A 23,682-nucleotide genomic window follows, 5' to 3' on the forward strand; every position below is an offset into this window, starting at 1 on the left:
GCCACAGCCATGCTTAAGACCACTCTCCACATGTTCGGATGAACCTCACGCATGAAGGGATCGGCAGAGGAATCCAGGTGTGTGGGACCCGGGGTGTAGATCTCCAAGCCTGCTCAGATTGGGACTGGGGCCTTCTCCACCCAGATCCCCCACCTTCCAGGCGTTACACCCACCAACTGCCCCCCCCCCCCCCCCCGCCCGGCGCCATGTAATCCCATCAATGGCCAAGACCCAGAGACTATAAAACTCTGCTCCTGGAGGCCTGGGGCCACATTCGCAGTTGCACAACATCTTATTATCTAGGTTTTACTCTGGTGAACCTGGCAGACTACCAAAAGTATCCTGCCCACACGGCAGGGTCTGGCAAACTCCCCGTGGCATATTCAATATGCCAAAAACCAGCAACAATGATGGGTCTCATTCTCCTGACCCTGAAAGAGCCTAGAATGTGGCACTTTTTAAAATCTCAGGGCTAGGACGAAGGAGATGTTACTGCTCGAGGCAATCGATGACCAACAGGATGACAGTGATACAGTGATATATGCACATATATATGCTGTTTTCCGGATAACCCTAGCAGTGTGCTGAGAATATTTATGGCTCAGTTCTCAGTGCTTGGCTCACTACTGGTTCTGTAGTACAAAGCCATGACCACGTAGGGCCATGTAGTATAAAGGCTCAAATTTGGGCCTTGTGCAAGCAAAGCATGTTCTCTGGTGTGATAGGGTCTCTCTCCATCTTTTCATGTATCTTTTATATAAAGATTCACTACTTTGGAAAGATACAACACAATACCCTGCGTCTTTTACATCTCTTGTATACAACCCCAGGGGCAATTATACTTTAGAGAGAGGTATGTGGAGGTTCAATATTCCTATTTCACACCTATTTCACAGCTGAAGCAGTTGTGGCCAGAAGGGAAGGAACTATCCCAGGTCATTGACATGACAGGGAGGGAAGGTTTCCGGGTCAGATCTGGTTGCTTATCTCCCAGCACCTGGTGGGCAAAGGGCCTCCTCCCAGCACTCCTCATAATGCATTCATCAGACTGAAAACTCACCTTATCAGTGACCGGAAGTCCTGCCACCCCTCACGGCTGTGATCAGACACCAGGAGCTTGGCTTTTAGATTTGGGCACTGAGAAGCAACCGATTCCACCTCTGAGGCCAGTGTATCTATGGTCACAATTCCCTGTGCTTTAGATGCTTGCAGTCGATAGAGAATGTCCTTGGCTTTCAACTGTGTGGTCCCTGGCATGAAGATGATCCCTGAGGAGGAGGAAGAAAGCTTTATTTTCTTTTTTTATCCCCAGAAGTGTCAGGTGGGACTTACCAGTAGAGAATCTCCCTAATCTTGCAGGTGTGGTCCCCAGCCGAATAGCATCTGTACTACCTGGAAAGTAGAATCTCACCCACCACTCCAAATCTAGTGAATCAGACAGGTGGACCCACTTCACACAACTTTACCTGGAACCTGGAAATATAAATTCCTGTGGAACAAGGTCCCTCATCTAGGGCTAGTCACCTCCCTCACCTTTTCTCTGACTCCTCGTGTCTTTCTGATAGTCCCTTATCATTTTGAATCTCCTCTTTTCCCTTCATTCTTTATATCCAAATTTAACCACATTGTCCTCTGAACTTTCTTACCTTCTTTTCCTTCTCCTACAATTTGTTCAAGATTTTCCCTCTTCCAGTTGGATTCTAATCTCTACACCAGGTGCCCTGTTCTGAGTCTTCCTTCTCCCCATCTTCTGTTCTACCCCCTGCTTGATGCTTCCCTTCACTTATCTTTCCTTTGCTAACATCTTCAGGAAATTACCAACCCCCCATATCAAAAGAAACTTTTTCTCTCATGGTTTCCCTCTCTCAGACTCCCCCATTTTCCTGAGTGGCCATTCTTTAAAAAAGAACTTTTTTGAATTTTTGTTTTTGGGCCACACTCAGTAATGCTCAAGCTTACTCCTGACTCTGCACTCAGGAATAACTCCTCGAAGTGCATGGGGAACCATATGGAATGCCAGGATTCTAACCCAGGTCAGCCATATGCAAGGCAAGTGCCCTACCCGCTGTACTGTGGCTCCAACCCCTTGATGGCCATTCTTAGTGAAGGCCACAATAATAATAAAGACCACGATCTAAGCTTTTATATGTTCCATACCCATTTTGCCATTTTGGTTATGTCATTTGTTTTTATTTCTCTTCTCTTAAGGGGTTCAGCTCATGTCTTGAGGTTTTTTTTTGGTTTTGTTTTGTTTTGTTTGTGGGACTATACATAGCTCTACAGACTACATGACTTCCTTTCTCTCTCTCTTCTGTTGGTCATTGCCATTGTTTTTGAGTCCATATGACTATGGAGATCAATCAAAAATATTTATTTTAGTTTTTAGGACAAACCCAGAAATGCTCAGGGTTTACTCCTAGCTCTGTGTTTAAGAGTAAGCCCCACTTCTAATGGGACCTGGGGGAACAATTTGGGGAATCAGGGACTGAACCTGGGTTGATCACATGCAAGGCAAACATTCTACTAGCTATACAAACTCTCTAGCCCACAATCAACTATTTAATTTGTGAGAAAACACAAGAGAAAGGCAGAGACTGGTGATACAAAAAGAAAGAGAAAGAATACTTGAGAAAGAGATGAATAAAGTATGGTACAAATGTGTATGACAGAAAAACTGATGTGCTTGTGCAAAGAAGTAAGAAGACTTCTATTGACTCTAAGTTGTTTACAGTATTAATAAAAGGGGAAGAAAAATCATTTTAGAAGAATTCTAATAATAGAGTACACATACAATGTACATATAATTAACTAATATAATTAATAAAGTCGATATTAATAGAAAATATTCATATAAAAGCATAATAATATTCAATAATGGAGCTACAGTGATAAGTAGAAGAGCACAGGTCTAGAATATATAAAGCCCTGGCTTCACTCCTTGGTACTACATGACACACCAAGCATTGTTTGGTACTGCTCTGGTGACTCATGAACACTCTTGGATAAACTGGGAACCTCTGAGCACTGCCAGACCCATACAATAAATAATCAAGCATATACCTCCAGGTCAAGCAACACAGGAAGTGGCCCTGGCACTGCCAAACTGGGTAATATCTATAAAAATAATCAGTTCGAGTCTCATGGGAAGGGGTGTGGTACCCGGCTCGTCCTTCAGGCCCTACCGAGGTCACGAGTTGCCCCCCATGAGCAGCTCTCCAGCACGGCCATAACACCAGACACACGGAAACCAATCTCGTAATTATCTGGCTCTTTGCAGAAATCCCTCCAGACTTACCTAGTAAAATATCAGAAATACAAAATCGCATGACGTCATATGGTTCTCATAACCAGCTATAGAAAACAAATTATTTCACAATGCCTTTTCTGCAATTCTGATTGTTGGGGGGAAATTCTAAACAATAATGGTGCATCTTTTGTCAAAATAATGAATGTAATCAAGTAGAGAGAGTTAAGTAGAAATCATCTTCCTCACAGGCATTGGGAGGGGTGGGAGGGGGGTATATTGGGGTTCTTGGTGGTGAAAAATAAGTACTGGTGAAGGAAAAGGTGTTTGATCATTGTATGACTGAGACTTAATCTTGAAAGCTTTGTAACTTTTCCCACAGTGATTCACTAAATAAATATAAGAGAAGAAAAATAATAATCAGTTCACCAAGAATAATCAATAATACTTACATCATAGGTTGATAGATTATTGAGAAGAGGATATTCACACAGTCTCTTAAGTATACCACAGATTATGAATGGACAAGTAATCTTAAAAAAGGTGAAAACAACCATAGTAAAATGATTTAACACCAATACTCATAAAGTATTGGTATAAAGTTCTCATAAAGTATATCCCTGATGGGGCATACTGAGAAAGGCATAATATTACTCTTCTAACTTTCTGTTAAAAGTACTTAACTAGCATATAATCCTGAAGATTATATTCCATGAAGAAAGAATAAGAAATAAAAGCTTTGAGTACTTCTGCAAAAGTTCTTGTTTAGACACTTGAAATTTGACATTTGCCATGCAGAAAAGTCATTGTGGACTAAAAAGACTGAAGATGCATGGTAATTATATGCAATGCATGGGCCTAAACAGATTTTGAATTTAAAGAAAAAAATGTCTGTTAAAAAACAATGTTGGAAACTTAGTCCTATACTAAGTTCCTCTATGGCTGGAGAGTTTCTTTTCCATTTTCTTCTACTTTTCAATAAACCTTTCTATTAAAAAAATCAATAGTGGGACAATTGAGAAATTTAGATTATATATGGATGTAAGTTATGTTCATGACTATGTTGTATCAATGTTAGACTTGTATGATAATTCTATTATGGTTGTGTGAAAGTAATATGACAATCTTAGCAGAAGAATGACTTAGTGTTTATCAATGCTTATCTGCTATCAAAATAACTGAAATTAAATATTTATTTCTTGTTTGTTTAAACTCTGAGCCTTATACCTAAGTGTCATGTAGTCTAACCCTAAGTCACATACTTAACCCTAAAACTGACTCTTTCTTATTTTTTCTGACATTCTAAGCGGTTCTCTGGAGGCCTTGTGGCCCTCTTTTCCAGCAATTCTCAGCCCACACCTGACAGTGCTCAGAGGACCACGTGCTTAACTAAGATTGGTTACACACAAGGTTTGGTACCTTAACCAACCTCTGTACTATCTCTGTAGTTGTGCAACTGAGTCTTACATGACACTGGTGGGGAAGGGTGCAAATATAGCCAGATGGTTCATCTTCTAATAAAGGCAAGAATGTCTGAGACCATGCAAGGCCGTTTGTGAGTATTCTTGTATGAATGAGAAAGAATCCTACATTGCATTTGACATTATACAGATGAGGTATAAAGGGAGTGTCAAGGCATAAAAGGACATTTGAAAAACAGAAAAAATGAGAAGAAAAAGGAGAGGATAAAACATATAATCTTCCTCAACTAGTTAGTGCTAGCCCATTCCTGAGGAATACTGTGGTCTCACTGAGTCACTAACCGGTTCTGATGCAGCCTACAGCCACCAGCCACCACTCAGGCACTCGAGGCAGAATCAGAGCCAGACGGTCCCCCTGTCGCAGGCCACAGGTCTGTGTGAAGACATTGGCTGCACGGCGGGTCAACTCTGCCAACTCTCCGAAAGTCCATTTGATTTCTTTTCCTTCATTATTCACCCACCACATGGCTGGGCTTGACTTTCTCTTGCCCTCCTGGTCAAAATCAGACACCAAGTGTTATTTCGTACTTCAGAGGCAAAGGGCACTTTGATCAATCCATCATCACAATTCAGTGTGACCCCAGGTCAAGGACCGAGATCACATTCCAGAGCTTTTAGAGAGCCCGGGAAGTGGGTGAGAGGAGGTTTCTTCTGGCTTCTCTTGTTACACTAAATCACGTATGAATGTCATCGCATCCATTGAAGACTTAACCGTTCCCTTGTGTGTCCTTATTCCCTATAGATAAAGGGTGTCATTTTGTGCCATAGTTATTTCATTTATAAAATGGAAACAATACTACTACTTAGAATATAATAAAGTTTAAATTAGTTATTTATGTGAGTAAAGTGTATGTGGAAATGATGGATAATAAGTTCTCATTACATTATTATGACTATTGTTGCCAAAAATACAAAGGAGAGTAATTAAATTCTCGAATTTGGGGAAGAATTTTTTTTTTTAAATTTAGGCAACTCAACTCTAAAGGTGAAATCACCGAGAAGTTAGATAAAAAAAAAATTTCAGACATTCATTCCTTCATAGAACAATCAAGTAAACAACACCAAACTTAAAATTGCATTGTGAACCCCTGTGAAAATTTAGACTCAAACTGCCGTATAACCCAAAGAGTTCTCAGTAAACTTAGAATCGAATTCCCATATGACCCAACAATTTCACTGTTGGCATCTATCTCCGGGACATAAAAACACTCTTTCAAATGATCATCTGCACCTCATTATTTATTGCTGCACTCAGCACAATAGCTAAGCTATGGAATTGACCTAAGTGTCTAGTGACAGATGGCCAGAAGTAATGGGTGAGCAGGCATCAGAGCTTCAGTCATACGGGCGACTAGTAGAACCATATATTCAAAGCACTGATTCAACAAGACTGAAAACATGAGATCCAAAACATGCAACCACTGACACTTTGTAATATCCCTGTCAAGTTGACAGGAAGGAATGGGGTGGGGGTTGGGGTGGAGAGAGAATATGGGAACATCGGTTGACAGAAACTGACACTGGTGATGGGATTGGTGTTGAAATATTATATGCCTAAAACTCCACTACCGATAATTTTGTAAATCACAATTCTTTAATTAAAAATATTTTTAATAGCATTGCGAGAACTCTCGAAACAGCCAGAGTCTAGGATCTTTACCAACCAATAATGTGCAGACAGTAAAATGCTATTCTTAAAATCGCAGAGAATTTTGTGATGAGTCTGCTCACCCTAGTCTTAGACTTCTTCTGGGGTTATGCAGCATAGCCAGAAGGAAGTAACCCTATTGTCAACCCCTTCCTTGGGACAGAAGCAAATGATGCACCTTGTTTGTGATGTTCTGACTTGCCTGGGGGCTTCTTTCACGAACTTGCTTCTATGTGATCTGGAACCAGAAGTGACTAGAGACATAGTTTGAGTACCAGAGTGCAGATATTTGCAAGCACGAGAAGGTAAACCAGAGTGTAAGAGAACAGCTGCAGACCTCTGACCAACTAGGGTTAAGTGGCCTCTTGGCAGACAGGGATACAATTTAAAAAAAAAATCTCAGGTTCCCAAAAGAACCAGAGATGCCAGAGATGAAACTTGTCAGAAAATTAATAAAATTAAAATCAGTTATGTATATGGAGGAAACTGGGAGAAGAACATGAACGTACGGGGGGGAAAAGCACAGGCCAGAAAAGAGGTGAACAGATGAAAGATTTTTAAATAAGAAAATTAATGAAGTTCTTTCACTGCTTGGAGCCAACATGAAAATACTAAGAGCAGTGATCACTTTCTTCTAGCATCCAAGTATTGTGCTAACAGAGCATATGGAAACAGGGTCCATCCAGAGGAGCAAACCAAATCTCCAGAAACCAGCCGCAAACCCTTCCTTTACTAAACACATACTTTAGAATGGCTGTCTTGGGGCTCGAGGGATACCACAGCAGATAGGGCGCCTTGCATGTGTCCGACCGCGTTCGATTCCCAGAATCGCATATGGTCCCCCAGGCACCGCCAGGAGTAATTCCTGAGTGCATGAGCCAGGAGTAAACCCTGTGCAACGCTGGGTGTGACCCAAAAAGCAAAAGAAAAAAACAACAAAAACAAACAAACAAACAAACAAAACACCCGCTGTCTTCAATATGGCACCGAGCTAAAGAAAAACACAGGAACTAAGTAAGAATATCAACAGAGATAAAATTACTTTTAAAAAGATCTCAAAGGAAAGTCTAGCTCTATAAAAATATAATAATTGAATTGAAAATTTTACTAGAGGGGCTAACAACAGATTTGAGCAGGCAAAAAATAGATCAGTAAAATGGAATACAAATTATTGAAAATTATTGAGTCTGAGAAACAAAAAAAAATTAAAATGTGAAAAATATTTAAGGACTTACGGGACAGGATTAAGTAGAATAATATACCTCTTTAGGAATTCATAGGAGAACAGAGAGAAAAACTGTACATAAGAACATTTCTGACCTGAAGAAATAATGGTTGAAGGCTTTCCAACTTTGTGTAAAGACAAAAATAAGTGTTTCAATAAACTCTGAGGTAGAAAATTCAAAGTGATCCATACCAATACACAATATAACCAAACTTAAAAAATTAAAGACAAAGAATCTTGAATGTATCAGGAAAATGACTCAATATGTATGGGAAATCCTTAAAAAAATTATCAGTGGCTTACAGACCAGGGGCAGTAAGTTTATAAATTTTAAATGCTGGGAAATATATCTGTGGACCAAAAATCTTATATTGGCTGGAGCGATAGCACAGCGGTAGGGCATTTGCCTTGCATGTGGCCAACTTGGCCGACCTGAGTTCGATTTCTCCACTCCTCTCAGAGAGCCGGCAAGCTACTGAGAGTATCTCGCCTGCACTGCAAAGCCTGGCAAGCTACCTGTGATGTATTCGATATGCCAAACACAGTAACAACAAATTCTCACAATGGAGACATTACTGGGCCCGCTAGAGAAAATCGATGAACAACAGGAGGACAGTGACAGCAACAGTGACATTACATAATCACAGATCACAGATCACTGATCATCCTGTTATTCGTCGATTGCCTCGAGCAGGCCCCAGTAATGTCTCCTTCATCCTGGCCCTGAGGTTATATTCAAAGCTCTTTAGGAGAATGAGACCCATCATTGTTACTGGTATTTGGCATATTGGGTATGCCACGGGGAGGTTGCCAGACTCTGCGGTGTGGGCAGTCTCCTGCTCCCACGCCTGGCTATTCCTTGCTGGGGCCCCTTGGAGGGGAGTGGGTTGAGCTTTCCTCCCCGCCCTGGCCAGGGCCCCGGCAGCCAAAGACCCCCAAGACCAGCCACCACCATGCTGAGACCACTCTCTGCACACCTGAAGGTACCGGCAGAGGGACAAAGCCACGTGGGTTCTGGGGCCGAGATCTCCAAGCCTACTTGGATTGGAGTTGAGCATCCTCCACCCAGATCCTCCAAATTCCAGTAGGCGGGGGTCACACCCACCAACTGGCCCCCTGGCGCCATGTAATCCCATCAGTGGCCAAGACTCTGAGACTATAAAAACCAGCTCCCGGAGGAGAAGAGCGCAGTCTCCTGCCCCCACGCCTGGCTATTCCTTGCTGGGGCCCCTTGGAGGGGAGTGGGTTGAGCTTTCCTCCCCGCCCTGGCCAGGCCCCCCCCCCCCCGGCAGCCAAAGACCTCCAGGACCAGCCACCACCATGCTGAGACCACTCTCTGCACACCTGAAGGTACCGGCAGAGGGACAAAGCCACGTGGGTTCCGGGGACGAGATCTCCAAGCCTACTCGAATTGGAGTCGAGCATCCTCGAAAACCAGCAAATGTGGCCACGCAACATCTTATTATGACATCTCATTCCTACTTTGACATTACATAATGGTCCAATTATAAAAATATAAACTTATTTGCTAGAGATAAATACATAGACATGTGAAAAACAAATTTTGGAATAGTTTCAGTTCATAACTCCACTTTTTATTCTTTCACTGTATTTAAAAATAAAAAGATTTAAAAGAATTATAAATATATATTAATAAACATGTAACATACAAAGATGTAATGTGAGATATCAATTTAATAAAATGTGGAGAGGAGAGAAAAAGATATAGGTTAGATACATGAAGTTAAATTTGTTCAAAATAGGTTTTTGTGGGGGCAAGGAGATAACTCAAGCTGTAGAGCACACACAAAGCCCTGAGTTTGATTCCCTAAAAAGTGTGACACTATAAGAACGTCTTTGGATAGTCCTGTGCTCCCTAAATATTGTCACATGTAGCCACAGGTACTAAATTTTTTGGATATATTCTCTTTAAAAAATTTTTGTTTTCTGAATCACCGTGAGATACAGAGTCATAAAGCATTCATGGTCAGGTTTCAGTTACACAGTTATAGAATATTCCAACACCAATTCCTCAACCAGTACACAATTCCCACCACCAAAATCTCCAGTTTCTCTCTTGCTACCCACCCCGCAGCCTGTCTCTTTGTCAGGCACTTTCCTTCTCCCTTCCTTCCTCCCTCCCTCCCTCCCTCCCTCCCTCCCTCCCTCCCTTTCTGTTTCTGTTTCTCTCTGTCTCTGTCTCTCTCTCTGTCTGTCTCTCTCTCGCTCTCACTCTCTCTCTCCCTCCATCTGTCCCTCCCCTCCTCTCCTTTTGGGGTTTGCAATACAGATACTGATACTGAGAGATTATCATGTTTGTTCCTTTACCTGTTTTCAGCGCACAGTTCTTATCCAGAGTGATCATTTCCAACTATTTTGTCATAGTGGTCCTTTCTCTATTCCACCTACCTTCTCCTCCAGTACCTGAGGCAGGCTTTCTTTGGATATTTTCTAAAGCCACTAAAGTAGGAAGTTGAACAGAAAAGACTTCAGTTGGATTCATCCTCAAAGGAAGATGGATGACATACCTTAGCAATAGGTGGTCTGTTCCTCACCCTCTGTGTGTAGACTGAAATAAAACCCAAGTTTGTTGAGACAAACCCCAGACTTACATTCTGTTAGTTGAAGGTAAGAGTTAAGTCTGACCTCAGGTGCACATATTTCCTTGGTACATGGTACCCAAACACATGTTGCCCGCATACCCCCCTTGAGATGTGTACTTTCATAATTTATCATTGGGATGTGTATTGGTACTCTCTCTCTTTCCACTCTGGAGAAGCCCACACTCATTCTCTCTCTTTATTCCAATGGGGTTTCTTTCTTTTTTAAAATAATATTTCCCTAAATTTTATGTTATTAAAGCACTTTGAGTTACAAAGTTATTTACAGTTATGCTCCATCATCCATTCCACCACCTATAAACATCCCTCCACCAGGGTTCCCAGATTCCCTCTGCTACCAACTCTACCCCCTGCCTCATGCCCCAGTCCCAGCCCCATTCTACCATCTTGACAGGCACCTATAAGTTTGGTTATTAAAGTTTGGGTCCTGTGGGTTTAGTATTGTTGACTCTGTGGTTTGGATATTTAACTCTATCATCCCTTAACACCATCAATGTACCTGAATCCCCTTGACCCATGCCCTTGTTGATTCTCATCTATCTCTTATCTCCTTCCCCTTCACTCAATTTCCCCCTTCTCCTCCCTGTTTTCTGGGGCCAAGGGGGATCTAGGCGTCCCTCATTTAAACCATTGCTTCATCTGGGGAACATAAAGTAACAAAATCGGAGACTAATATCCAAGTGTGGCCGAGATTAGTACCAGGAGGTTTGCTCCATGGCTTGGAGGCCAGCCACACATGCTAGGGGAAAAGGGAGCTCAGATAGAGAAGGGAGCACCAAATAAAGGGTGTGGGGAGGATCCTCCCAGGATGGAAGAAGCATGCTGAAAGTAGACTATAGACCAAACATGATTGCCACTCAATGTCTCTCTTGCAAACCACAACACCCAAAAGGAGAGAGAGAACAAAAGGGAATGCTCTGCCACAAAAGCAGGGTGGGATGGAGGGATGGGAGGTGGGAGGGATACTGGGACCCATGGTGGTGGAAAGTGGGCACTGGTGAAGGGATAGGTATTTGATCATTGTATAATTGAAATCCAAGCACAAAAATTTGAAAGTCTGCAACTGTACCTCATGGTGTTTCACTAATAAAAAAATAAATAAAAAGAAACCATTGTATCTCCTCATCCAGTTACTCTAAATACCACATAGAAGTGATGCCATCCTGTGTTTGTCCTTTTTATTCTGGCTCATTTCACTTAACTTGATATCTTCCCATTTCCTTCATGTTACAAATTGTGAATTGCATGATTTAATTGTTCCTTATTAGCTGCATAGTATTCCTTTGTGTATATATAGCACATCTTCTTTTGAGTGCATTATTATTATCTCTCTTTCCCTCCCTCTCTTTCCCCTTCCTCAAAATTTCTAAATAAAGCTTAAATACTGACATTAAAATGCTGACCTTGTGATTAGAACTTGCGCTTGGTTATAGTGTATGATGCTAAATAACCCAGTAACTCTCACCTGCCATCTTCATTCTTTTATTTTCTTACAGCACTAGATGTGTTCAGGGACCACAGCTCCAGTGCTCAACCCAGATATGTGGGTTCAGCCTGGAAGTGCTCAAGAGGTTACTGTAGTGGTGCTTGGGATCACGAGAGCCAAACCTGATGGCGTTGGGGATCAAGTGCGAGACCCAACATGCTAGTCACATGCTCTACCACTGGAGTTATCTCCCAGGTCCTGCCACTGTGTTCCTTAAATAAGGTGATCTTATCTACATAGATAACACCATTGAGTTTCAAAAAGGCACGGGAGTGGTCAGACTCAGCATTTTCCCATTAAACAGGTAAAGTGAGACAGAAGCTTCTCTTGGTTCTTTGCTGCTCAGATACAAAATAAAACTAGTGAGGCCTCTTCTATTCTCACCCCAGTCAAAAAGCCCTCCTCACCTTCTCCATCTGAGCCCAGTAGTCCAGCATATCCTTTGCAAAATTAAATTCCTTGGGTCTATACTTGTCATCCCATCTTGGGGCTCCAATTCCAGATAATGACTGCAAGCGCAGGCACTGAGAGGCAGGATGGAAGCCATAGAAAGACTTGTGGATGCTCCGGATGATGCAGGATCTCATCAGCCACTGCATGGTGAACTAGTCCTCTGAAAGCAGGCACAGAATTCCCAAGTCACCACCTAATATGGGAGGACAAGGAATAATGGGTTGTTCATAGAGCACAAATTTCCTCCACAAAACACAGCCATGGGGGGCTGGAGCGATAGCACAGCAGGTAGGGCATTTGCCTTGCACGAGACCTACCCGGGTTCAATCCCCAGCATCCCATATGGTCATCCAAGCACTGCCAGGAGTAATTCCTGAGTGCACGAGCCAGGAGTAACCCCTATGCATCACCGGGTGTGACCCAAAAAGAAAAAAAGACACAGTCATGTGTCTTGTTAACTGACAAAATCAACAGCTTTCTTTCAGCTATTGTTTGGATTTAGGTCAGTATGTCTTTTACGAGCTGAGGAGGTACAGGCAGAAAATGATAGAGAATGAAGGTATCTTTCAGATGAGGTTCATACATCATCCTCATGGGGTTTTCTTCAATTTCACTCCCTTCCCCGGGATTTAAATGCAGAATGTAGCCACATGGCTATTCCAATTATGGTAGAATTTCACCATTTCAAATGCTCTATTCTCATGCCTCCACAATTCTGCAAAACTATCTTCTCATTCAGCCCAATGTTCTCATGAAAAAAGTCATATTCTTAGATTAATTCTGATAAAGTGGATTGGTCCAGATCAATCATTTCCCATAGGTTTGTTTTCATGGTCACCATGCAACTTTGCTCAGGGGTTCAGGAAAACTCTGAAAATGCTCTTCCCATTTATGGAATCCTAAGGGTCGCTTCAGTCTTTGGGTGTGGTGGTGCTCAGGACTCTTTGCAAAGTTGTTATTTGCCTACAGGAATATTTTCTGACCTCTATTGTGTGTATTTTTCTTAAAAATTAACATGTTTCTCCAAGAGGCAGCTAAGCATAGAGGCTTCCCCCTTCATTCTTTCATAGATCATTAACATTTAAGGCAGTTAGCTATTGGCTAAATGTTAAATATTGCCATTTAGCTATTGGCTTTCAAATATCAGTATAGGAGTGGGAATATAGTTCAGAGGTAGAGCACTTGCATTACCTGTGTGAGGCCCTGGGTTTAATACCTATCACCACACATAAAAAATTCATAAGGCTCCAGAGAGATAGTTCAATAGCAGACACTCAGGCTTTGTGTGCCTGAGATTGAATCTATATTCAATCTCCAGAACTGTGTTGTTCCCTGAACACTGTCAGGAGCTACCCCTGAGCAATGAACCAGAAGTAGCCCCAAATACTACCAGGTGTGGCCCCAAAATCATCACTGTATCATTGTATCACTGTCATCCTATTCTTTGATTTACTTGAGCAGGTGCCAGTAACATATTCATTCATCCCAACCCTGAGATTTTTAGCAGCCTCTCCTTACTAGTCTTTCCCCATGTATTGAAGGCTCTTTCAAGGTCAGGGGAATGAGACCCATTATTATTACAGTTTTTGGCATATGGAATACACCACAGCTAGCTTTTCAGGCTCTGCCATGCGGGCGGGATACTCTCAGTAGCTTGCTGGGCTCTCTGAGAGGCATATATATTCATCTATCATGTATGGTGTGGTAATTATGGAAAATGGGTGAGGAGTGTCTTATGATGTGTCGCGCAGCCAAAATAGTGGCCGAGCGGTCCAGGAATATGTTCACTCATATGTGAAGCTCGGCCCGAGTGTGTGGAAAGTGACTGGAGCGGGGCGGCAGTTGGGTAGTGGAGGTCGGCTGCTAGAGCTGGGTCCCTTGGGGCGAGGAGGACGGGGAAGGCTCCCACCCGCTCCCTTCTGGGGTGCCCCGAGTGAAAACAGCCTGGTGCAGAGTCCCCAAATCATATTTTTTTCCTTCTTATATTTATTTATTGAATCACTGTGGGAAAAGTTACTAAGCGTTCAGGTTTAAGTCTCGGTCACACAATCTCTCCCTTCACCAGTACTAACTTTTCACCACCAAGAACCCCAATATATCCCCCAATGATCAAACACCTCTCCCTTCACCAGTACTAACTTTTCACCACTAAGAACCTCAATATATCCCCCTTCCTACCCCTCCCAATGCTTGTGAGTCAGATGATTTCCACTTAACTATTCTCTACATTGATTACATTCATTATTTCGACAAAAGATGCACCATTATTGTTTAGAATTCTCCCCCCCCCCCAACAATCAGAATTGCTGAAAAGGCATTGTGAAATACTTTGTTTTCTATAGCTGGTTATGAGAATCATATAATCTCACGTGGCCACAATAGCAGCCTCATGATTTTGGATTTCTGCAAGGAGCCAGATAATTACAAGATTAGTTTCTGTGCATCTGGTGTTATGGCTGTGCCGGAGAGCTGCTCGTGGGGGGCAACTCGTGACCTCAATAGGGCGTGAAGGATGAGCCAGTACTGCCCCCCTTCCCATGAGACTGCAGTTGCCTCGTCACCACTGGCTCATACCTGGTTTTCCAAGAAGCTGTGAGGCAGCGGCTACCTTGTATGCGGTCCAGATGCATTTCTGCCAAAAGCCGCTGGGTTTCAAGATTTGTTTCTGAGTCTCTGGGATCATGGCCATTAATTAGCTTGATCAGGAGCCAGAGAAGCCATTTGTAGTCGGCGACTTGGGGTCTCACTGGGATGGGGAGGAAAGGGCTGGTTCCACCCCCATCTGGTGAGGCCCCACTTGTCTCATCACTGCAGGCCCAAACCTGACTGTCCATTGGCCTCTGGAGGATGGTGGTCACCAGGCCGCCAGGGGAAACAGGTCAAGGCGCAAAACCTATTCCCACCTGGAGTGGCCCAGTGCCAGTAACCTACTGCAGGAACAGTACTCATTTCTGCCAAAAGCCTTGGGTTCCGAGATTCGTTTCTGAGTCTCTGGGATTATGGCTGTTAAGCAGTTCTATCAGGAACCAGAGAGGCCTTGCCTCCAATTATATAGCTGAGCTCGAGGTGGTTTGTGGGTGTGTCTCCCACATACCGAACTTTTGGCTATATACTTTCTTGATAAACTTTACCCCCAAGTTTTTGGGGTCTGGCCAAAGGCACAGCGGCAATTTTGGGGTGTCTGAAAGCCTGATGGTGCCATCAGGCTGCTGATGCACTCGCCTCACAAGTACAAACTGACCTGCTGGCAGCACCATACCCCCCAAAAATCATATTAACAATAATAAGTACAGTGCAATTTAGCTATTGGCTTTCAGTTATCTCGGTTTGTCATTATTTTCTTTTTGTCTTCTACATATTTTCTTCTCTTACAACTTAACATTTTAAATATATTTTTAATATTGATATTTATTTTTATTGAATCATCATGAGATAGAGCATTACAAAGCTGTTCATGATTGGGTTTCAGTCATATAATGGTCCAACACCCATCCCTCCACCAGCGTCATTTCCCAGCACCAGTGTCCCCAGGTTCCCTTCCACACTCCCAAAACCAACCCCCACCCCAGCCTGCCTCTCTGGCAGGCATCATTTAGTATTTTGATTTTCCTCTCTAGTTTATTGTATTTGTCTTCCAGAGATTTTGTTCTAAAGTATCTCGGTTCTGCAGTCTATTGAGTATATTGAACTAAGTTCCCTTTCAATGGGACAGGATTTTATCTCTTCTCTTCCCCAACTCCCAACCCCATGCTATATAACTGTGATCTATTAGTACTTTTAAGTGAATGCACTTTTATAAGATTTTCTTTCGGTGCTGGAGCCATAACACAGCAGGTAGGGAGTTTGCCTTGCACGCAGCAGACCCGGGTTTGATTCCCAGCATTCCATATGGTCCCCTGAGCACCACCAGGAGTAATTCCTGAGTGCATGAGCCAGGAATAACCCCTGTGCATTACCGGGTGCGACCCAAAAAGCAAAAAAAAAAAAGATTTTCTTTCTTTCAAGGCCAATTTGGTGATACTGAATTGTTTTAATTATATGTAAAATGTTTTACCTTTCTTCTATTACAGATGGAAATCTTGGGGTGTGGGGGTGGTATTCTTGCTTAAATCTGCTGTTTCATTTCATCCTTTACAACTTTAGAAAACCTCACAGATACTTTTCTGGGGTTTCATTAGTTGTACTTTGTTTTTTTTTTTTTTCCTGGATTCAAGACTGCATGTAGTCTTCTGCTGTTATCATTTTTTATGCTTTAATATGTCTTGGGATGTGCTTATTTTTGTTTATTTAGATTCTTTATCCTCTTTTTTTTTACTTTTGGTGGTGTTGGTGGGATTATTGTTTGAATACTGAATTGCTGTAACAAATCCTCATGAACAACTTTGTAAACCACAGTGTTAAAGTGGGAAAAATATTAAAAACATTTAAAAATTAAAAAAGCTTTACTCAATTGTAGGATAACATTACTTTGTCCTCTCTCCCTTGCTACAAGGAGCTGAAGTTTATCAGGTCACACCCATCAAAGTGCTCCCGAATCACTCCCGTTCTTTTCTTTATCTGTAACCACTTCTCTATGCTCTCGTCCCCAAACAGTTAATCATCTTATTCCCCTAATCAGTTTCTGTTAATTTGTAAGGTCAGATCTTTCTAGGACACTGAACTTATTGTAAGTTAATATTGCCTTTCTCCTCTCCTTATATCTTTTGAATAGTTTACTTTAAAGCAATGTCCTTTTGTATAGACACAAGAAGATAATTAATATTATGCTTTTGTAACTTGGGATTTAATTGGCTTCGAATATTATTCATTCCCGGGCATCTGCTTTCTCAATGTAAGCCTCAGTTGCCCTCACTTCCTAGCCTCCCAAAACCAGGGTCCTGATGAGGGACTGGATGGAACCAGGGCAAGCAGTAAGCAAGCAGTAAGTTATGTGCCCTGGCATCAAGATGGGCCTGGCCAAAGGTGCCACAATTTTTAACTATAAGAGCTTGATCATGACAAATACTGTCATGATCCAAAAATAACAATGAGACTAGGACCCTGCTAGGGATAGAAAAGACTAATCTGGCCTGAGCACTGTAGTCTGAGATTGAGATGACCCCAGGAAAGCAATTCTATAAGCTTAATGCATCTCTTACTGTCTTAGTACAAAATGATTGGTATTATGAATACTTATATGTTTGTCACGGGGCTGGAGCGATAGCACAGCGGGTAGGGCATTTGCCTTACAAGCGGCCAACACGGCCGACCCGAGTTCGATTCCTCCACCCCTCTCGGAGAGCCCGGCAAGCTACCGAGAGTATTCGATATGCCAGACACAGTAACAACAAAGTCTCCAATGGAGACGTTACTGGGCCCGCTCGAGCAAATCGACGATCAACGGGAGGGCCTTTACCTTTACCTTTATATGTTTGTCGGACAAGGAGAGGAGAAACACACCCATGGGATTCTGCCCTTGGGTGGGTGGTCCTGCTGAAAGAGAATCTCTCCCTGAGGGAAAGAACTTTACCCCTATTGATTGTGACCACACCTATATGTAAGCCCAGCCCCTCTTGGTTTGGGGACTTAATGAGACTGTAAGAGTGGACTGGTGGGTGAAGATCAGATCAAGATCCGGAGCCAGAGCCAGAAAAGAGGGGTTCCAGATTAAGGCTTGGGAAAGAAGGAAAGAGAGAGAGAGAGAGAGAGCAGGGAAGTATGATGGACCGTGGAGAGAATAGCAAGGAGGACAGAGAGAGAAGAATGTAAAAGAAGAATACAGGAGCAGGCACGTGGAGAGAGAGCCTAAGCTGTGAGATGGAGCGGAGAGATGTGCGGGAGAGACAGGAGGAGATGGGAATGAGAGGCAGTGAGAGACTAGAATGGGAGGCTCAGGGAGACTGGGGCAGGTGCGTGGGGAGAATGGAATAAACGGCATCTGATCAATTAACCGACTTGGCCCTCGTTTCATCCACTGTCTGCCCCATGTCCCGGGATGCCCCGGCTTGGGGAGCGGCCCTGGGCTGCCCAGAACCTGAGCCGCCAGGGGAAGAGCCTTTGGGGCCACCCCTGACTGCCCTGGGAGTTTTTTACACTCAATATTTTTCCAGGAAGTTGAAAGTTGTAATTAGTTTAATTAGAGTGAAATTAAGAGTCAAATTAATTAATTCACCCAATTAATTTGAATGTTGTTCCCACCCTTGCCAGACCCCCATTTTATAGAGCAGGCATAGGATAAGATGCACAATTTTTGTCAACAGGGTTATATGAATAGCTCAATTTAAAAGTTTACTTATCATTTTGAGCCCTGGGTCTCAATACTAAAGTATGTCTCCTTTTAGCACTGTCAATGTACAGAACCATTTCTTTGTCTTATCAGAGCACATGCAGTTAAGAAAGTTCCTACTATATAAGCTATCCTATACCTGACAGTCAGATATATTTCCTTTGGCTTTCAGACGTGAAGGGAGAACGTTAGAATTTTCATGATTTAAAATTTGGAAGATTTTATTTAAAAGTCCACTGTCATCCTACTCTTTGTAATATATCATTTTTTCTCTGGCTGCTTTTAATATTTTCTCTTTATGACTTTTCAAAAATCTGTATGGTATTCTTTGCTGTGATTTACATAATGTGTCTTTGCTGTTTATTGAATTTCTTGGCTACATTTTGGGTTTGTTTGTTTGGGGGCTACAAAGAAAAGTGCTCAATATGCTCAGGGATCACTCCTGGGGTTCCAAGGATCGAACCCAGATTGGCCATGTACAAGGCAAATGCCCTACCTTCTGTACTGTAGCTCTGGCCTCCTGGGTTTGTGGTATTCATCAGTATGGAATAAATAATATGCCCCCTTATTGTTTTTTTATTAGTGAAACACCATGAGGTACAGTTATAGACTTACAAATTTTTGTGCTTGGGTTTCAATTATACAATGATCAAAAACCCATTCCTCCACCAGCGCCCATCCTCCACCACCACGGGTCCCAGCATCCCTCCCACCCCCCATTCCCCCCATCCCACCCTGCCTCTGTGGCAGAGCATTCTCTTTTGTTCTCTCTCTCCTTTTGGGTGCTGTGGTTTGCAAGAGAGGCATTGAGTGGCAATCATGTTTGGTCTATAGTCTACTTTCAGCATGCTTCTCCCATCCTGGGAGGATCCTCCCAACACCCTTTATTTGGTGCTCCCTTCTCTATCTGAGCTCCTCTTTCCTCTAGCATGTGTGGCTGGCCTCCAAGCCATGGAGCAAACCTCCTGGTAGTAATCTCGGCCACACTTGGGTGTTAGTCTCCCATTTTGTTACTGTATGTTCCCCAGATGAATGCAATCTTTCTGTGTCTATCCCTCTCTTTCTGACTCATTTCGCTTAACATGATACTTTCCATGTAGTACTGATGTAGGCAGGTAGATAGGGAAAGGCTCTCTGCAATGAAACAAAGTCTCATAGAAGAAGAATTCTAGGACCGACCCATCCTGTGGAGACAGAGAATAAAGACTTGATAAGACCATCCCCACACCCTGAAGATATGGGCCTCCTCCCCATGAAATTCCTCCTTTCCGAAAACCCCCTTTCAATCCAGTTAACCCCAGCGACCCAGCCCCAAGGAGATTCCAGAACATTCTGAGTCGGAAGGATCTATAAGAACCAGCTCGAGAGCCCACTTGGCGCTCTCTCCACCCTCAGAGAAGCCCGCATTCCCTCTGGACGCGTTACTCTCTCTCTCTCTCTTACTCTTCATTCCTCCACTTATCTGCTTATCCCTTTCTCTCCCTCTCCAAAAGCCTCCAAATAAAACCTGTTACTTCACTGCTCGTCTACTCCTGAAATTCTTTTCTGCGAGCGAGACAAGAACCCCAGAAACCTCGGGTAAGGCTTGGGACTGGTCCCTCCTTTCCTGCGAAGAGCAAATTCTCGCCCCAACTTGAGTCTGTGGCTCTCCGAGCAATCGGGTGGTGGGGATTAACTCCCATGCCGAGAAGATCAAGCGGACTTCAGGTGTGGCTTGACGGCCACCTTGTGGGGCTGGCAGGGCTTAGGCCCATGCCGAGCAGGTGCTCACTGCAGACTTTACCAGTCCTAGCCCACCCAGGGTCCCGGGTGGCAGAGGCGGGTGGGGAGAAAGTGATTGTCTTTCTCCTCCCCACTTCACATAAGTCACCCGTGGGGCCCACCGACATCAGATGACAACCACGAAGGGATAGATGCAGTGAAGAAATCCACAAGGAAGGAGGTAATCTGTGGAAAATCTGCTGTGGAGGTATGCTCCCTTGGAAATCTGTAGTGGGGGGAAGGGGGAGGAATGTGATAACCTCTGTGTGAATGTGTGTGTGCATGAGCACCTGATGGTCTCTGCAAAGAGGCACCCCTCCTTTGTTTGTCTTGGGTCATCGTCCACTATGGGAGGAATGGGAGGAAAGCCCAATAGTGTGAAGATTCTGGGAAACTAAAGCAGATCAATTTCCAGACAGAAAATCTCCCCAGTCTAACTAGAAAATCCTTTTCCCCAGCCTAACTAGAAAATCAGCTAGAGGTCATTTGAAATGCTAATAAAGGCAGTCCAGAGGTAAGGCAGAAAGAAAAAAAAAGGGTAAAAGGCAGGTAAGAAGCCTGAGAAAAGCAGCGAACTAGCAGGAAGCAGGGAAGATGTAACAAGCTGAAAAAAGGCAGAACTTTTTCAAGGAGCAGAGTTTTAAGACCACAGCACTAGGTTAGGCTCGGGCACACAGCTGTGGGTCTGCCCGATGCCAGGCCCGCCCAGGGACGCCTGCGGTGGAAGCAGAGGCCATTGGTGGAGACGGTCCAAATCCAATGAGCCTCTTAGTGAAGGCCTATCCACGAGGGGTTAGAGTCCCCTTGGGAGAAGCCAAAGGCCTATCCAGGAGGGGTTAGAGTCCCCTTGGGAGAAGCCAAGGGCCTATCCACGAGGGTTTAGAGTCCCCTTGGGAGAAGCCGAAGGCCAATTTACGGGGGGTTAGAGTCCCCTTGGGAGAGGCCAGAGTAAAGGGGTTCGAGTCCCCTTGGATAGACCTGAAGAAAAGTTTTGCCAAGGAACCATCTTTTTCATAGATTATTGCTTGCAATTAGGAAATATGGGAAATTCTACATCAGTACCTAAATATTCTCCTTTGGATTGCTCCTTAAAACACCGGAAGAGCTTCCAAGTAGGTAGTTTAAATAAGGAATATCTTGTTGACCTCTGTAACACCACGTGGTCTGAGTATAAGTTAGAATATTGGGAAGGATATACAGTAAATGGCAGTTTGCATTACCAGATCATTTTGCAGTCAGATCTTTGCAGGTAACAAAAAAGTAGGATTATCAAAGCAGAGGAGGCAGGAAAAATGCAAGATCATGATACTAGCTCCCTGCCTCAGAACTAGCCTTGGCCAAAATATGGTAACAACTTTGTCATAGTTTATTTTGCCGGCTTATATCAACAAGTAAGGCCCTCCCGTTGATCGTCGATTTGCTGAGCGGGCCCAGTAACGTCTCCATTGGAGACTTTGTTGTTACTGTGTCTGGCATATCGAATACTCTCGGTAGCTTGCCGGGCTCTCCGAGAGGGGCGGAGGAATCGACAAAAGCGCTTTCTTGACCCATTTTTAACAAACAGGAGACTGGCTGGTCAGGCTGGGAAACGGGGAGCAGTGTACCCAATCGGCCGACAGGGCATCTTTGCCTGGGTACTGCTTCTTCCTTTCTCAGTCCATCAGTTTTCTCCCTGCCATTTTTGAAGGGTCAGATCGGTCAACTGCAGATGTGTGCACATGTATGTGTGGTGGTCTTTAGTCAGTTCATTGTCTGTCTGTCTGTATGTCTGTCTGTCTGGAACACTCGCGTGCTGGAACCAGGTTGAAATCAGAAGTAGAAATTCTAGAAAAGTCAGTGATATGCAACTCAGTGATTTAAGGAATGCAGTTGTTTTTGGAACTTGTTAGACAAGGTTTAAAGGAAGATTTCTTATCAGAAGAAAGCAGAATTCTCAATCTAGATTTCTTATTAGAAGAACGTTAATGATTAGTAACAGTTGAAATCCTTTTGAACTTAAGAATCTGTACTATCTAGAAGAGAGAGCTGTGGAACTAGAACCTGAAACCAAAGTGAAATAAAGTTCAGAGAATGCAAGGCTTTATCTTACAAGCCTCAGCCAATTGTAATGAGGAATTTAGCTATTTTACAAACAACAGGGGTACATAAACCACTAAAATAAAGTTTCCTCATATTCATAAATAGTTTTCTTATGTTTCCATAAACATTGACAGTCCAAGTGCTTTTTCTTATGCTAATATCAAAGTTTGAAAAAACCAAAGGGTTTTTTCTGTGTCTGAAAACATGTTTGTATTCTTGTGGAATTGGTAAAAGTATCTGGTGTAGAAAGCTTATGATTTAAATAACTAAGGGACAAGAACTATTGAAATTAAGCCAAAGAGGGTTTTATCATGTTTTATATTAATTGGTGGTTCAAGGGTTTTATGCCGTTATATCAATGCACATATTTGTATCTACATTGGATTAGAATATTTGACCTAGAAAATCTTGTGAGTTGAAATAATGTGGTACATAAAAATAGGTTCATGTTTATTTTAAAACATGAGTTTCTAGAGTTATAAAGTTGATTGCAAAACTTATCCTACCAGTGGTTTTTATTTGATCTCTGAGACTTTTGGTAACTAAAATTTCTAGAGGTACTTAGCAAAGAATTATAAGTGATCTCAGATGTCATCTTGATAGTGTTAAGCTATAGCATTGTGCCTTGGTATAAAGTTTGAGATAAGAATGGAGAATCTCATGAAAATGTGGGAACTTTTACTGACTATTAATCAGCCTATCCTGTATGTGAAAATGCATGCTATTATTATGATAACTTTATTTCATGCCAAGTTTTGTCTCCAGGTATCAACCTAGTCTGACCTTCAGAGAACTTTGTACACAAGTGTGAAATGCTTTCTGTTCTATGGTAATCTGAGTGCTTAATCTTTTGTATTTATGTTTTCCTAGAAATCAAAATTCTAAGATGTCTCTTGGTTAATTTCTAATGTGAAGTGAACTTGTGCCCAGTGAATGTATGTTGTAAGAACTTTAGTTGTGAGCATCTCTAAAGCCTTTTTCCATAACTACAGAACTGATATAATGCTTTTGAAATGGAACTGCAGAGTAGTTTTGTCATGTTAAATGAGATGATTGGTAACTAGTGTTCCAAACTCGGGAGATAGTCAGTTGTGGGATGACTCTTGGGAATATAGACGTGTGTCTTAAATCAGAAAGATAATGGATGGAGATATCGTCCGTGGAAAAAAAAGGAAAGGAATTCTGTTAAAGTGAAGTTGATTTTTAAATGAATGAAAGTTACAGAATGTATGTAAAGGAATGTGTAGAAGGTTTGAGGTTGTTTTAAAGAAAAGGAACTGATCAAATTGTTTTGTTGTAAGAAACTCTTTAAATCACATGCAGAATTGTTCTAGTACCTTTTTGTAAGATCTATGGGAAAGATACTGGACGGATTATCTGGACTCCTGTTATAGTGCTCTTAAGATAATTGAATTTTTC

The 23,682-nt window shown here is 42.7% G+C and overlaps 1 protein-coding gene across 2 annotated transcripts in view; it reads right to left on the reverse strand.

Annotated features, from left to right (window-relative positions):
- The window catches only part of ACSM1 (acyl-CoA synthetase medium chain family member 1), a 59,932-nt gene that overhangs the window by 28,576 nt on the left and 7,674 nt on the right, over positions 1 to 23,682 (reverse strand). Inside the window, exons 2-4 of one of the 2 annotated variants that reach the window (XM_056138889.1) lie at positions 12,113 to 12,351; positions 5,008 to 5,218; positions 1,061 to 1,268 (exon numbers count right to left, since the gene is read on the reverse strand). In XM_056138889.1, coding sequence (XP_055994864.1) covers positions 1,061 to 1,268; positions 5,008 to 5,218; positions 12,113 to 12,304 — 611 coding nt within the window. In that variant the 5' untranslated portion in view covers positions 12,305 to 12,351. The remainder of the gene's footprint in view (positions 1 to 1,060; positions 1,269 to 5,007; positions 5,219 to 12,112; positions 12,352 to 23,682) is intronic. The other variant, XM_056138890.1, reaches the window with a different exon arrangement.

This window comes from Sorex fumeus, unplaced genomic scaffold, assembly GCF_029834395.1.
Source record: "Sorex fumeus unplaced genomic scaffold, SorFum_2.1 ptg000130l, whole genome shotgun sequence".
Taxonomy (NCBI): Eukaryota; Metazoa; Chordata; class Mammalia; order Eulipotyphla; family Soricidae; genus Sorex; species Sorex fumeus.